Source organism: Rhinopithecus bieti, unplaced genomic scaffold (genome assembly GCF_001698545.2).
Source record: "Rhinopithecus bieti isolate Rb0 unplaced genomic scaffold, ASM169854v2 scaffold_14404, whole genome shotgun sequence".
Lineage (NCBI taxonomy): Eukaryota > Metazoa > Chordata > Mammalia > Primates > Cercopithecidae > Rhinopithecus > Rhinopithecus bieti.
Window position 1 is genome coordinate 305947 of NW_016807824.1, and position 11587 is coordinate 317533.

Below are 11587 nucleotides of genomic sequence, written 5' to 3' on the forward strand. Positions count from 1 at the left end.
GTGTGGGGGGGGACAGGGTGTGTGGGGGGGACAGGGTGTGTGGTGGGTGGAGTGTTTGAGGTGGAGACAGGGATGGGGCGTATGAGGGCACTGGAGGTATGGATAGCGGTTGGATGCCCAGCTGGGGGTAGGCAGAATGTCATTGGTATTTTGATAGGGATTGCATCGAATCTGTAAATTGTTTGGGCTAGTACTGCCATTTTAACAATATTAATTCTTCCAATCCATCATCAGGGAATATCTTCCCATTATTTGGTATCCCCTTCAGTTTCTTTCGTCAGTGTTTTATAGTTTTCCTTGTATAGATCTTTCACTTTGGTAAAATCAGTTCCTAGGTATGTTATATTCTTTGTAGCTGTTATTATCTATGGGATTGTTTTCTTGATTTCTTTTTCAGATTGTTTGCTGTTGGCCATGCTTCATGTGGAGATAATTTTTGTATAAGGTGCAAGGTTTAGGCTGAGGTTCACTTTTTCCCTTTTGTGACTGTTTAGTTGCTCTGGCACCATTTGTTGAAAGGGCTGCCATTCTCCACTGCATTGGAGCTGCACCTTTACAGAAAGGAATCAGTCTTGCATATTTGAGGGAGCTTTTTCTGGCCTCTATTCTGTCCCATTGATGTGTGTGTCAGTCCCTCAGTGGATGCCACACTGCCCTGTTTCTGTGGCTGTGTACGGTAGAAAGACTCACCAGCAGGTACAGCAATTCCTCCCACTTCCTTCTTTTCTTTCAAAATGATTTTAGCTGCTGGGGGTGGTGGTGGCTCACGCCTGTAACCCCAGCATTTTGGGAGGCTGAGGCAGGTAGATTGCTTGAGCCCAGGAGTTCAAGAGCAGCCTGGCCAACATAGTGAGACCCCATCTCTACAAAAGAATACAACAAAACAATAAAATTCGCCTGGCATGGTGGCAAACACCTGTAGTCCCAGCTTCTTAGGAGGCTGAGGTGGGAGAATCGCTTGAGCCTGGGAGGTCAAGGCTGCAGTGAGCCAAGATTGCGCCACTACACTCCAGCCTGGGTGACAGAGTGAGACCCTGCCTCAGGAAAAACAAACAAACAAAAAACCTAGAAACAAAAAAATAAATAGTTTTAGCAACTGCTGTGCCTGTGCCTTTCCATATAAGTTCTAGAAGTAGCTTGTCTATATCCATGAAAACCCTTGCTGGAATTGTGATAGGAATTGAATTAAGTGTGTAGATCCTTTTGGGGAGCACTGGCTTATTCTGTGAAATGGGCGATAGTCATGGCCCCTCGTGGCTCCCGTGTGGCCCCGGTGGAATCCCAAGATTCATGACACGGTCTTCCTTTTCTTTTAGGCTCCGATTCTTGAAGTGCTACCAGATAGGCAGCATCCCTATGGGGTCCTTGCCAACAGAGCCCCTCTGTGACCATATTTTGGTCTTTAGGTAAGAAAAGACTGGGGCTGTGTGGCCGTGGCTGAACTAGAGTGCCACAGGGCTTCAACAACTCTCAGGACGTCCTCTGGATCCCTGTGGCCTATGTCCTGGCCACGTGCCCCAGAGTTGGTCCTCATGCCTCATGGCCCTGCTTATTATTTCTGCATTGGGAGAGCCAACCTGTGGGGCCCAGGCAGTGTGGGCATGATCACCCAGCATTCAGATCAGGGACAATAACAGGCATGGCCATGGTCCAGCAGAGGACCAACAGTTACAGCTGGGAGAATTAATTTAATGTGAACCCTGATCTTCCTCCCCTGACCCTTCTGAGAAATCTCAGAGCAGCGTCTTCTGAACCAGTGGCTTCTCTGGTTCATTTTGCTGTGATACAACAGGATGGGCTTCCTGGGCATGAGTCCCAGACATGAGTCCCAGGCATTTGGCTGCATTTCTGAGGCTGTGGTCACCAGGGAGCAGCCATGTTCTCTCGACGAGTCCCTGCAAGTCAGAGCCCAGCTTTGTGGTCTCAGCTCACTTGGGGTCACTTGAGGTGGCCTCTGGGTGGCGACACCCAAGTGCCCTTGAGAACGGAGCCCTCTGTGTCCAATGGTGACCATGGGGTGGCATTGAACAGAGGCGTGTCCCATGTGCCTGGCTGGAATGCAAGAAGAAGGGTTCTCAGAATTGATGAAATATGAGAAATGAATTTAAAAAATTTTTATTTTAAAAATTATGGTGAAATACACACAAAAAGTACCCTTTTAAACCATGTTTAAATGTCTCATTCAGTGGTATTCAGTACATTCACGTGGTTGTGCAGCCACCACCCATCTCTAGACCTCCTTTGTCTTCCCAGCCTGAAACTGTTCCCATCAAACGCCAACTCCCCATACCCTCCTCAGCCCCTGGAACCACCATTCTCTCTTCTGCCCCGTGACTGTGACGACTCCAGGGGCCTCTTATGAGTGGAATCACATGGGATTTGTCCTTTTGTGTCTGCTGCATTTCATTCAGTATGTTGTTGTTATAGCCTGTGTCACCATCTCCTTCCTTTTCAAGTATTCCATCATGTGGATGGCCCAGATTGTGTTTATCCATTCATCTGTGGGTAAACACGTGGGTTATTTCCACCTTTGGTTACTGTGAATAGTGGTGCTGTAAACATGGGTGTGTAAATATCTCTTCAAGACCCTGCTTTCCATTCTTCTGGGCAAGGCTGGGCATGTTGGCTCACACGTGTAATCCCAATGCTTTGGGAGGCTGAGATGGGCAGACCACTTGAGGCCAGGAGTTTGAGACCAGCCCAGGCAGCATAGTAAGACCCCCATCACTACAAAAATAAAATGAAATTCCTCTGGATATCTATCCAGAAGTGGAATGGCTGGATTATGGAGTTTTGAGGAACCTCCATCCTGTTTTTCATGATAGCTGCAGCATTTTACATTCCCAGCAACAGTGTACAAGCATTCCCGTTTCTCCACATCCTTGCCAACACTTGTTATTTTCTGCTTTTGGATGCTGGACATCCTAATGGATATGAGGTAATTTCTCTTTTATTTTATTTTATTTTATTTTATTTTATTTTATTTTATTTTATTATTATTACTCTTTGAGCCTGGGTCTCACACTATTGCCCAGGCTGGAGTGCAACCTCTGCCTCCCAGGTTCCTGCCTCAGCCTCCCGACTATCTGGGATTACAGGCGTGCACCACCATGCCTGGCTAATTTTTGTATTTTTAGTAGAGACGGGGTTTCACCATGTGGCCAGGCTGGTCTCAAACTTCTGAGCTCGAGCTCACCTGCCTCAGCCTCCCAAAGTGTTGGTATTAACAGGCGTGAGCCACTGTGCCCGGCCTGGTACAAGGTAATTTCTCATTGTGGTTTGATTTGCATTTCTCTAGTTATTATGTTGAGCACCTTCCCATGTACTTTTTGGTTGGTTGTGTGTTTTCTCTGAAGAAGTGTTTATTTGAGTCGTTTGCCCGTTTTGAGATCAGATTGCGTGTCATTTTGTTTATCCATTCATCTGATGCCTGGGCTGCTTCCACCTCGTGTCCATTGTGAGAAGTGCTGCTCACATCACCTGGGTGGACAGACAGTTCATTCTGTTTTCAAGCAGTCACTGACAGTGTTGCAACTGGCCCTCCTCACAGCGTCGCAACGTACTTGAGGCCAAATCCAACCAGCCCAGGAAGGACCCCCGGGTGGGGGCCCATAGGGTGCTGGGTCTGCAGTCTCCACTGTGGGTCAGGGCAGGGGTACTGTTCAGAAACTGTCCTTAGTGGAGGAAAATGACGCTTTTTTTCCCTGCAGGCCCCAGTAAGCATTCTGCTGCAGAGAATGGAGGGCTGGCTGAGCCTGGGTGGGCTGTCCCACTGCGAGGGGATTCCAAGAGGTGAGGGTTTGCATTCCTCCTGCGGACACACAGCCTGCGGGCACACAGCCTGCGGGCACATGGCCTGCGGACACACAGCCTGCGGACACACAGCCTGCGGGCACACGGCCTGCGGGCACATGGCCTGTGGACACATGGCCTGCGGCCCGGGTGCCAGGTGGACGCGTCAGCAGAGGCTTTTCTTGGATTTAATGTCCCGACTGGGAATGGGTTGAGCCCCCTCTGTGTATTGGCCACACCTATTCCTTTCCTGTCGCAGGCCTTTCCAAGTCCCTTGTCCATCTTGCTGATTTTGTAGGCATTATCTGTGTATCCTTGTCAATTCTATGTATTGCCTGTATTTTCTGTCAGTGTGAGGCTTGTCTTTCACTTTCTTTAATGGTGTCTTTTGGGACAGGAGTTTTTAATTCCAATGCAGTGAACTTTTATTTATTTTTCTAAAGGTTTGTGCTTTTGTGCCTTGCCTAAAATTCCTTCCCCGCCCTGATCTCATGATACTAACTTCTAAGACTTCTGTAGTTATACCTTTCTATTAATGAATGAATGAATGAGAGGGTATCGCTCTGTCACCCAGGTTGGAGTGCAGTGGCGTGATTATGGCTCACTGCAGCCTTAAATTCCTGGGCTCAAGCAATTCTCCCACCTCAGCCACCCAAGTAGGTGGGACCACAGGCATTGCACCACCATGCCTGGCTAATTTTTGTAGCTTTTGTAGAGATGGGGGTTCACCATGTTGTCTAGGTTGGTCTTGAACTCTTGGGCACAAGCAATCTGCCTGCCTTAGCCTCCCAGAGAGCTGGGATTCTAGGTGTGAGCCACGGCGCCTGGCCTGGACCTTTCTTCTGTAGATTTTTGATCTACTTGGGGTTGGTGTCCCTGTATGGTGTGATGTGGTTTTCTGGTTGACATAACTAGCTGCCCTAACACCATTCACTGAAAGTTCATCTTTCCCCACTGATCCAGGGTGCCACTTTGTTCAGATTCCATGCGTTCACCTGTGTGAGTTTGTTTCTGGACTTCTCATTCTGCTCCACCCTGTCTGTCTACTTTTGTGCTGATACCATGATGTCTTAATTACTGTACCATGAGGATCGTTCTTAGTAACTGGCATAATGCTGTCACAAGCTAAGGTCTTCTTCAAATAACATCTTGACTTATCTGTGAATTTTAGAGTCAGATTTTTTACAGTCTGTTTACACACATACTCATGCACACATACAATAGCATTTTGGTCAGCATTGCATTAAATGTGTAGGTCAAGTTGGGGAGAACTGACATCTTTGTGTTACTGAGTTTTCAAGTCTAAAAACAGTGCATATCTCTCTGCTTATTTATGCCTACTTTAATTCTACAAAGTTTGTATAATTTTTCTGAAGTCCTTATATATCTTTTGTTAAATGTATTTATTTAAAATAATTTTAATATGTGGCAAAAGGCATCCTTGCAAAATTACATTTATCTAATTTTTTGTTACTGATGTTTAGAAGTAAATTTGCTAAACTTTAAATGTTCTTAGTAATTATTTTCTATATAGGTAGCTTCGGGCTTTTACTTTAGACAATCATCTGATCTTAAATTAATGACAGTTTTGTTTGTTTCTGGTAATCTGTAAATGTTTAGTTTTTTTCCCATTCCTTTCTCTGATGGGTCAGGTTAAATGGGGGTGCTGGTGCCTCACTCAGCTCTTGATCTTAAAGGAAAGTTCATCATTGTTTTACCACTTGGTCTGGTGGTTGTTGACATTTCTTGGTAGGTCCTCTTTTTGAGGTTGAGAAAGTTGTTGTAACTGGAAATCCTAGTTTGCTAAGAATTTTTTTTTTTAAATCACAAATGGTTGTTGAAGTTTATTAGTTTTGGGAAGTATGAATTGAAATGATGATTATGTTTTTTGAGGAACTTGTCCATATCACCTGTTTTCAAATTTACTTTTATAAATTTGATACAGTTTGGATCTGTGTTCCCACTAAATCTTACATTGAAATGTAGTCCCCAGTGTTGGAGGCGGGGCCTGGTAGGAGGTGTTTGGATCATGAGGGCAAATCTCTTTAACACCTAGCTTTGATCCTCTGAACTGGAGTCCTGCATCCTTGAGACAACCCCACACTCATGATGGAGTGAGAATGACAAAGGCAAACAATACCTCAACATCACCATGGAAACCACTGGGACCTCCAGAGTCATAAGAGGGCCCCAGGGACCCACAAGCTGCTGGGATCACACTTTGAGAACCACAGCTCTGCTGTTCTGATCAGCTCCTTTTACTTGGGCTCTGTTTAAGATTTTGTTTTAAAGTAGGATTCAGGAGCCAGGCTGAAAAGTTCAGGATGAAGGGGGATGCCTGAATCCTAGGCCTGCTGCTCAGTAAGTGTTTGAGGCTGCTCCTGTCCTCAACTCAGCTGGGACCTGTTATTTTTTAACTGCAAATGGGATGTGTATTTGTTGAATAAAACAACAGTACAGAAGCACATGGAGTAAAAAGCCTGTCCATTTTCCATATTCTTGAAGGTCACCATGGTCAGCAGTCTGTGCTCACTTCCAAATGCCTCTGTGTGTGCAGACACAGATGTCTCTACTCATACACTTATATCCACACACACCACCTTCAAGTGGCCCTTTTCCCATCTTAGCTGGGGTTGCACCCTCGATGTTCTGCAGCTTGCCTTTCCATGTTGGGTACAGTTGTCATGATGGTGAATTTTACGCGTCAGCTTCACTGGGCCACAGGGTGCCCAAACATTTGGTCATACATCATTTCGGGTGTATCTGTGAGGATGTTTCTGGAATAAATTAGCATTTGAGTCAGTGACTGGGTAAAGCAGATTGGTTTTTCAGAGTTGGGTGGGCCTCGTCTAATCAGTTGAAAACCTGAATAGAACAGAAAGGCTGAGTAAGATGGAACTCCTCCTGCCTGAATGTTTTGAGCTGGGGCATTGATTGGTCTTTTCCTGCCTTTGGACACAAACTGAGACATTGGCTCTTCGTGGGTCTTGAGCCTGCTGACTTTTGGGCTAGAATGGTACCGTGGGCTGCCTGGGTCTTCAGCCTGCTGACTGCAGATCTTAGGACTTCTCAGCCTCCATAGTCATGTGAGCCAGTTCCTTATAATCACTCAGTCTATCAGTCTGTCATCTATCTATCAATATCTATCAGTCATCCATCTCCATCCATGTATCCAATCTATCTAGATCCATCTATCAGTCTTCTGTACCTACCTGTCAATCATCTATTTATCATATCTATCCATCCATCCATCTCATGTATCATGTATCTTACTGGTTCATACAGAACCAGTGAGAGACACTTATATCCGTCTCCTGTTGTTTCTGTTTCTCTGGAGAATCCGGACTAATACAGGTGTCATCCCCGATCAGTTCATGAGGGTCCACTGCATTTTTTTCTGTGATTGCCCCCACCTTTGACAGACCTGTCCTGTGATTCATTTGATTCTTCCCTTGGTGATTGAGTTTGTTGCCAGTTTGTTTTTTTTTTTGCCACCATCAGCTGTCTTGAATATTCTGTTTTTAAAAACCTTATTTTGTAGAGACAAAGAGTCTCCCCATGTTGCCCAGGGTGGTCTGGAACTCCTGGCCTTATGCAATCCTCCTGCCTCAGACTCCCAAAGTGCTGGGATTACAGGCATGAGCCACTGTGCCTGGCCTTGAATATTCTTGTATCTGTATCATAGTGCATGGGTAAGAATTTCTGTAAGTCACCTGTGTAGCAGACATCTTTTTCAACATTTGTTTTTGATATCTTTTGTTGGATAGTCATTTTACATTTTAATGTAATTAAATTTATTTTTTTTCCTTATTTGGGATGTGTGCTTTTTTGGTGTGTCTTGAAGAAATACTTTCTTGAAAATGTTCTCAATTGTATTCTAAAAGTGTTTGTTTTACTTTTTTTTTTCAGTAGAGTTTTAAAATTTATCTCAGCTTAATTTTAAAAAATCTCCTACTCCCCCCACAGACCCTGACAACCATCAGTCTACTTTCTGTTTTTACGGATTTACATATTCTGGATATTTCATATAAATGGAACCATACATATAGCCTTTTGTGTCTGGCTTCTTTCACTGAGCATCATGTTTTCAAGGTTCATCCATTTTGTAGCATGGATCAATAGTTCATTCCCATCTGTGGCTGACTAATATTCCATTGCATGAATCTACCATATGTTGTTTATCCATTTGTCTGTTGACAGACATTTGGGTTGTTTTCATCTTTTGACTATTGTAAATCATGCTGCTGTGGACAAGCAAGCATGTATAAATTTTTGTGTGGACATATGTTTCAATTCTCTTGGGTATTTATCAAGCAGTAGAAATGATGGATTATATGGCAACTCCATGTTTAATCAGCTTGAGTTTTGTGTATGGCATTGTATTTATTTCCTAGGTCTGTTGTAATAAATAACCACAAATTGAATGACTTAAAGCAATAGACTTTATTCTTCCATAGAGGTCCCAAATCAAGGTGTGGCAAGGGTCATTGTTCCTCCAGAGGTTCCAGGAGACGATCCTTCCTTGCCTCTTCTGACTCTCAGTGGCTCCAGGTGCCCCTAGGCTTGTGACCACATCCCTCCAGTCTCTGCCTCTGTCTTCACATGGCCACTCTCTTCCTGTGTGTCTCTTCATTGTCTCATCTCTGTGTATGTCTGTCTCTGGGACTAAATTTCTCCTTCTCGTGAGGACACCAGTGGTTGGATTAGGGCCCACCCTGAGAACAGCATCTTAACTTGACTGCATCTGCATAGCTCCCTGTCCCATCCACAGGTTCTGGGAATGAGGAATTCAACATACCTTTTTGGGAGGACACCAGTCAACCCATGATAAATGTGAAGTAGTACTCCAGTTTTATTTCTTTTTAGAAGAAATAAAGAACAGCTTCCTGTGTAGGTTCTTAGCACATTCAAGAGTCAATGCTTAGAGAGTAGAGACTGTTTCTTGCTGGGACCGTTTTCTGTGCACATTTTCCTTAATGGCCCTGTTCTCTTGACTCTTCTAGATGGGCTAGCCCTGGCGCTGGCTGTTGAAGAGCTAGCAGTGGCCACATGGAAGCCCTGGACAGCTTAGTGGTGTGCCCTACAAATGACTCTGTCCAGAGCGTCCCCCAGCACAGCAGTGGGACAAGAAGACAATGACGAGATGTTGCATGAACTGACCCTCAGAACCTGGTATCCAGGAGAATGAACATGAATTGGGATCTTGAAGTTCTTCAGAAAGATCAGAGTGAGCAGTGGCCCTGAGTCACTCTGTAGCAGTCATGACAGTGAGAAGAGCCACTCTCTAACCATGATGGAATTGCAAGTTGCCAAATTAAGTCACCCAGTTAATTGTGGCCCTTAATTTTACTCTAGGAATCTGTGCTGTCCTAATCTTAGCATTTCCAGGGAGACATGGCAGCTGTTGGGGGCAGGAGGAATCACTGTGTTCCATGTGACCACCAGGTTCTACAGGCTCTAATTTTAAATTATGACAGGGAGAGAGAAGGCTGAGAACCATGCTGCTGACACTGAGACAAGGGTTCCCAGAGATTCATTTTCCTTGGACATGGCAAAAAGACTTTGCACAGCCTTTTCAAAGATTTGGCAAATACTGTGGGCCAATTTTTATATGCATTTTTTGGCATTTATTTCAGTGGATGTGGAATAGATTATTAAAATTCCTGCACTTACTTTACATTAAAAAAAATTCTTATACAGGCTTTGCTTCATGAAACCCTTTATCAAATTGTTTGGTTATTTTTTGATTTTCACCCGAGTTGATAATTGCAACTGAATTCATCTTGAACATTGAGAAAACAGTAAGGACCCATGAGAGAATTTTTAGAAGTCAACCAATAGTATCCCAGTCCTCACCAGCAGGTGGTTTAAAGCATCTTTCAGAATTCGAAATCAGTTTTAATGATGGTCACTAACATGAATCATGTTAACATAATTTTAAGCATGTTGCACTTAATGTTGTGATTGAACATTTTTAAAGCTTCTGTTTTAATTGCTGTTTTGGTGAGAAGAAATGATTCAGGAGGTCTGTACTTTGTTACCTGTACCCACGTGGTGCTCAAGGTTGGATGAGGGAAAGATGAGCAGTTAAATGCACAAAGATGGGAATTCCAGATCATCAGAGTCATTTAATTTTGTTTTGGACAAGAAACGTTTACATGCTGAATCAGTCTGCCTTGTTTTTTTTAAAAATCCCATTGTCTCATGGTATCCATTGTTTCCAATGAGAAATCAGCTGTTAATCTCAGTGGGCTGCCCTTGTATGTGAGGAACTGGTTTTCTCATGTGTATGTTGGTGTGCCTAATGGTGTCCCACATTTCTTTCTTTTTTTTTTTGACACGGAGTCTTGCTCTGTTGCCCGGGCTAGAGTGCAGTGGCCGGATCTCAGCTCACTGCAAGCTCCGCCTCCCGGGTTCACGCCATTCTCCTGCCTCAGTCTCCCGAGTAGCTGGGACTACAGGTGCCCGCCACCTCGCCCGGCTAGTTTTTTTGTATTTTAGTAGAGACGGGGTTTCACCGTGTTAGCCAGGATGGTCTCGATCTCCTGACCTCGTGATCCGCCTGTCTCGGCCTCCCAAAGTGCTGGGATTACAGGCTTGAGCCACCGCGCCCGGCCGTGTCCCACATTTCTTTAAGGCTCTGTTCATTTTCTTCATTCCATTTTTTAGATTGCAGAATCTCTATCAATCTATCCTTAAGTTCTGACTCTTTTTTTCCCTGCCAGTTAAAAACCTACCATTGAACTCCTCTATTGAATGTTTTATTTCATACATTGTACTTTTCAACTTCAGAATTTCTATTTGGTTGTTTTTATAATTTCTGTTTCTTTATTCTGTATTTGATGAGACATCATCATTGTACCTCCCTTTGCTTCTTTAAGTGTGGTTTCCCTAAGTTCTTCAAACATATTTATAATAGCTGCTTTGAAATCTTTGCAAAGTCCAACATCTGGATCCTCTCACAGTTTATGTTGTCTGTTCTCCCTCTCCCTCCATTATAGGTCATACTTTCCTGTTCTTTACATGCCTTGTAATTTTAATTTTTTGTTGAAAACTGGATATTTTAGGCAATATATTGTATCAACTCTGGATTCTGATTCAATTCCTCCCTCTCTTGGATTTCTTTTTCAATTGTTTGCTTATGTATTTGTTTAGTGACTTGGCTATTTACCCTGCAGTGTGACACTCCTCAGAAGGTGTGGTCTTTAGCATGCACAGAGTCACCCTGGGATGACAGTGATTTTAGGATCTCTCTCTCTCTCTCTCTCTCTCTCGTTTATTAGACTGGGTCTCACTCTGCTGGCCAGGCTGGAGTACAGTGGTGTGATCATGGCTCAATGTAGCCCCCACCTCCCAGGCTCAAATGATCCTCCTACCTCAACCTCCTAGGTAGCTGGGATTACAGGTGTGAGCCACCATGCCCAAGTGGTCCTTAAAAACATTTTTTTTTTTTATAGAGATGGGGTCTCATGATGTTGCCCAGGCTGGTCTTGAACTGCTGGCTTCAAGCAATCTTCCCAGCTCAGCCTCCAAACTGTTGGAATTACAGGCATGAGCCACTCTTCCCAGCCAGGAGAGCTCTCTTTGACCGTCTCTTTCCCCAGTCCCTCTGTTAAACTGTCTTATTTAATGCCGCCCACAGCTGTTAATATTGGCTGATTAATCTACTGTTTTGAGTAATGCCCTGGGAACATAAATTCCTCCATTGTCTTTTGGTCAGGGGTCATTTTGTTTTGTTTTCTTTTAATTTATTTGTATTGATACATAACTGGGTATTTATCCAAAGGAAAGGAAG

General features: G+C 44.0%; 1 protein-coding gene across 7 annotated transcripts in view; it reads left to right on the forward strand.

Annotated features, from left to right (window-relative positions):
• Nucleotides 1–9492, forward strand: part of IBA57 (iron-sulfur cluster assembly factor IBA57) — a 26015-nt gene extending 16523 nt beyond the window's left edge. For 2 of the 7 annotated variants that reach the window (XM_017883836.1, XM_017883840.1), the window contains exon 4: nucleotides 8796–9492. In XM_017883836.1, coding sequence (XP_017739325.1) covers nucleotides 8796–8863 — 68 coding nt within the window. In that variant the 3' untranslated portion in view covers nucleotides 8864–9492. Of the gene's footprint in view, nucleotides 1–1316; nucleotides 1407–3710; nucleotides 3793–8795 lie in introns of those variants that run through there. The other 5 variants (XR_001887627.1, XR_001887628.1, XM_017883835.1 and 2 more) reach the window with 5 other exon arrangements.
• The last annotated feature ends 2095 nt before the right edge of the window (nucleotides 9493–11587 follow it).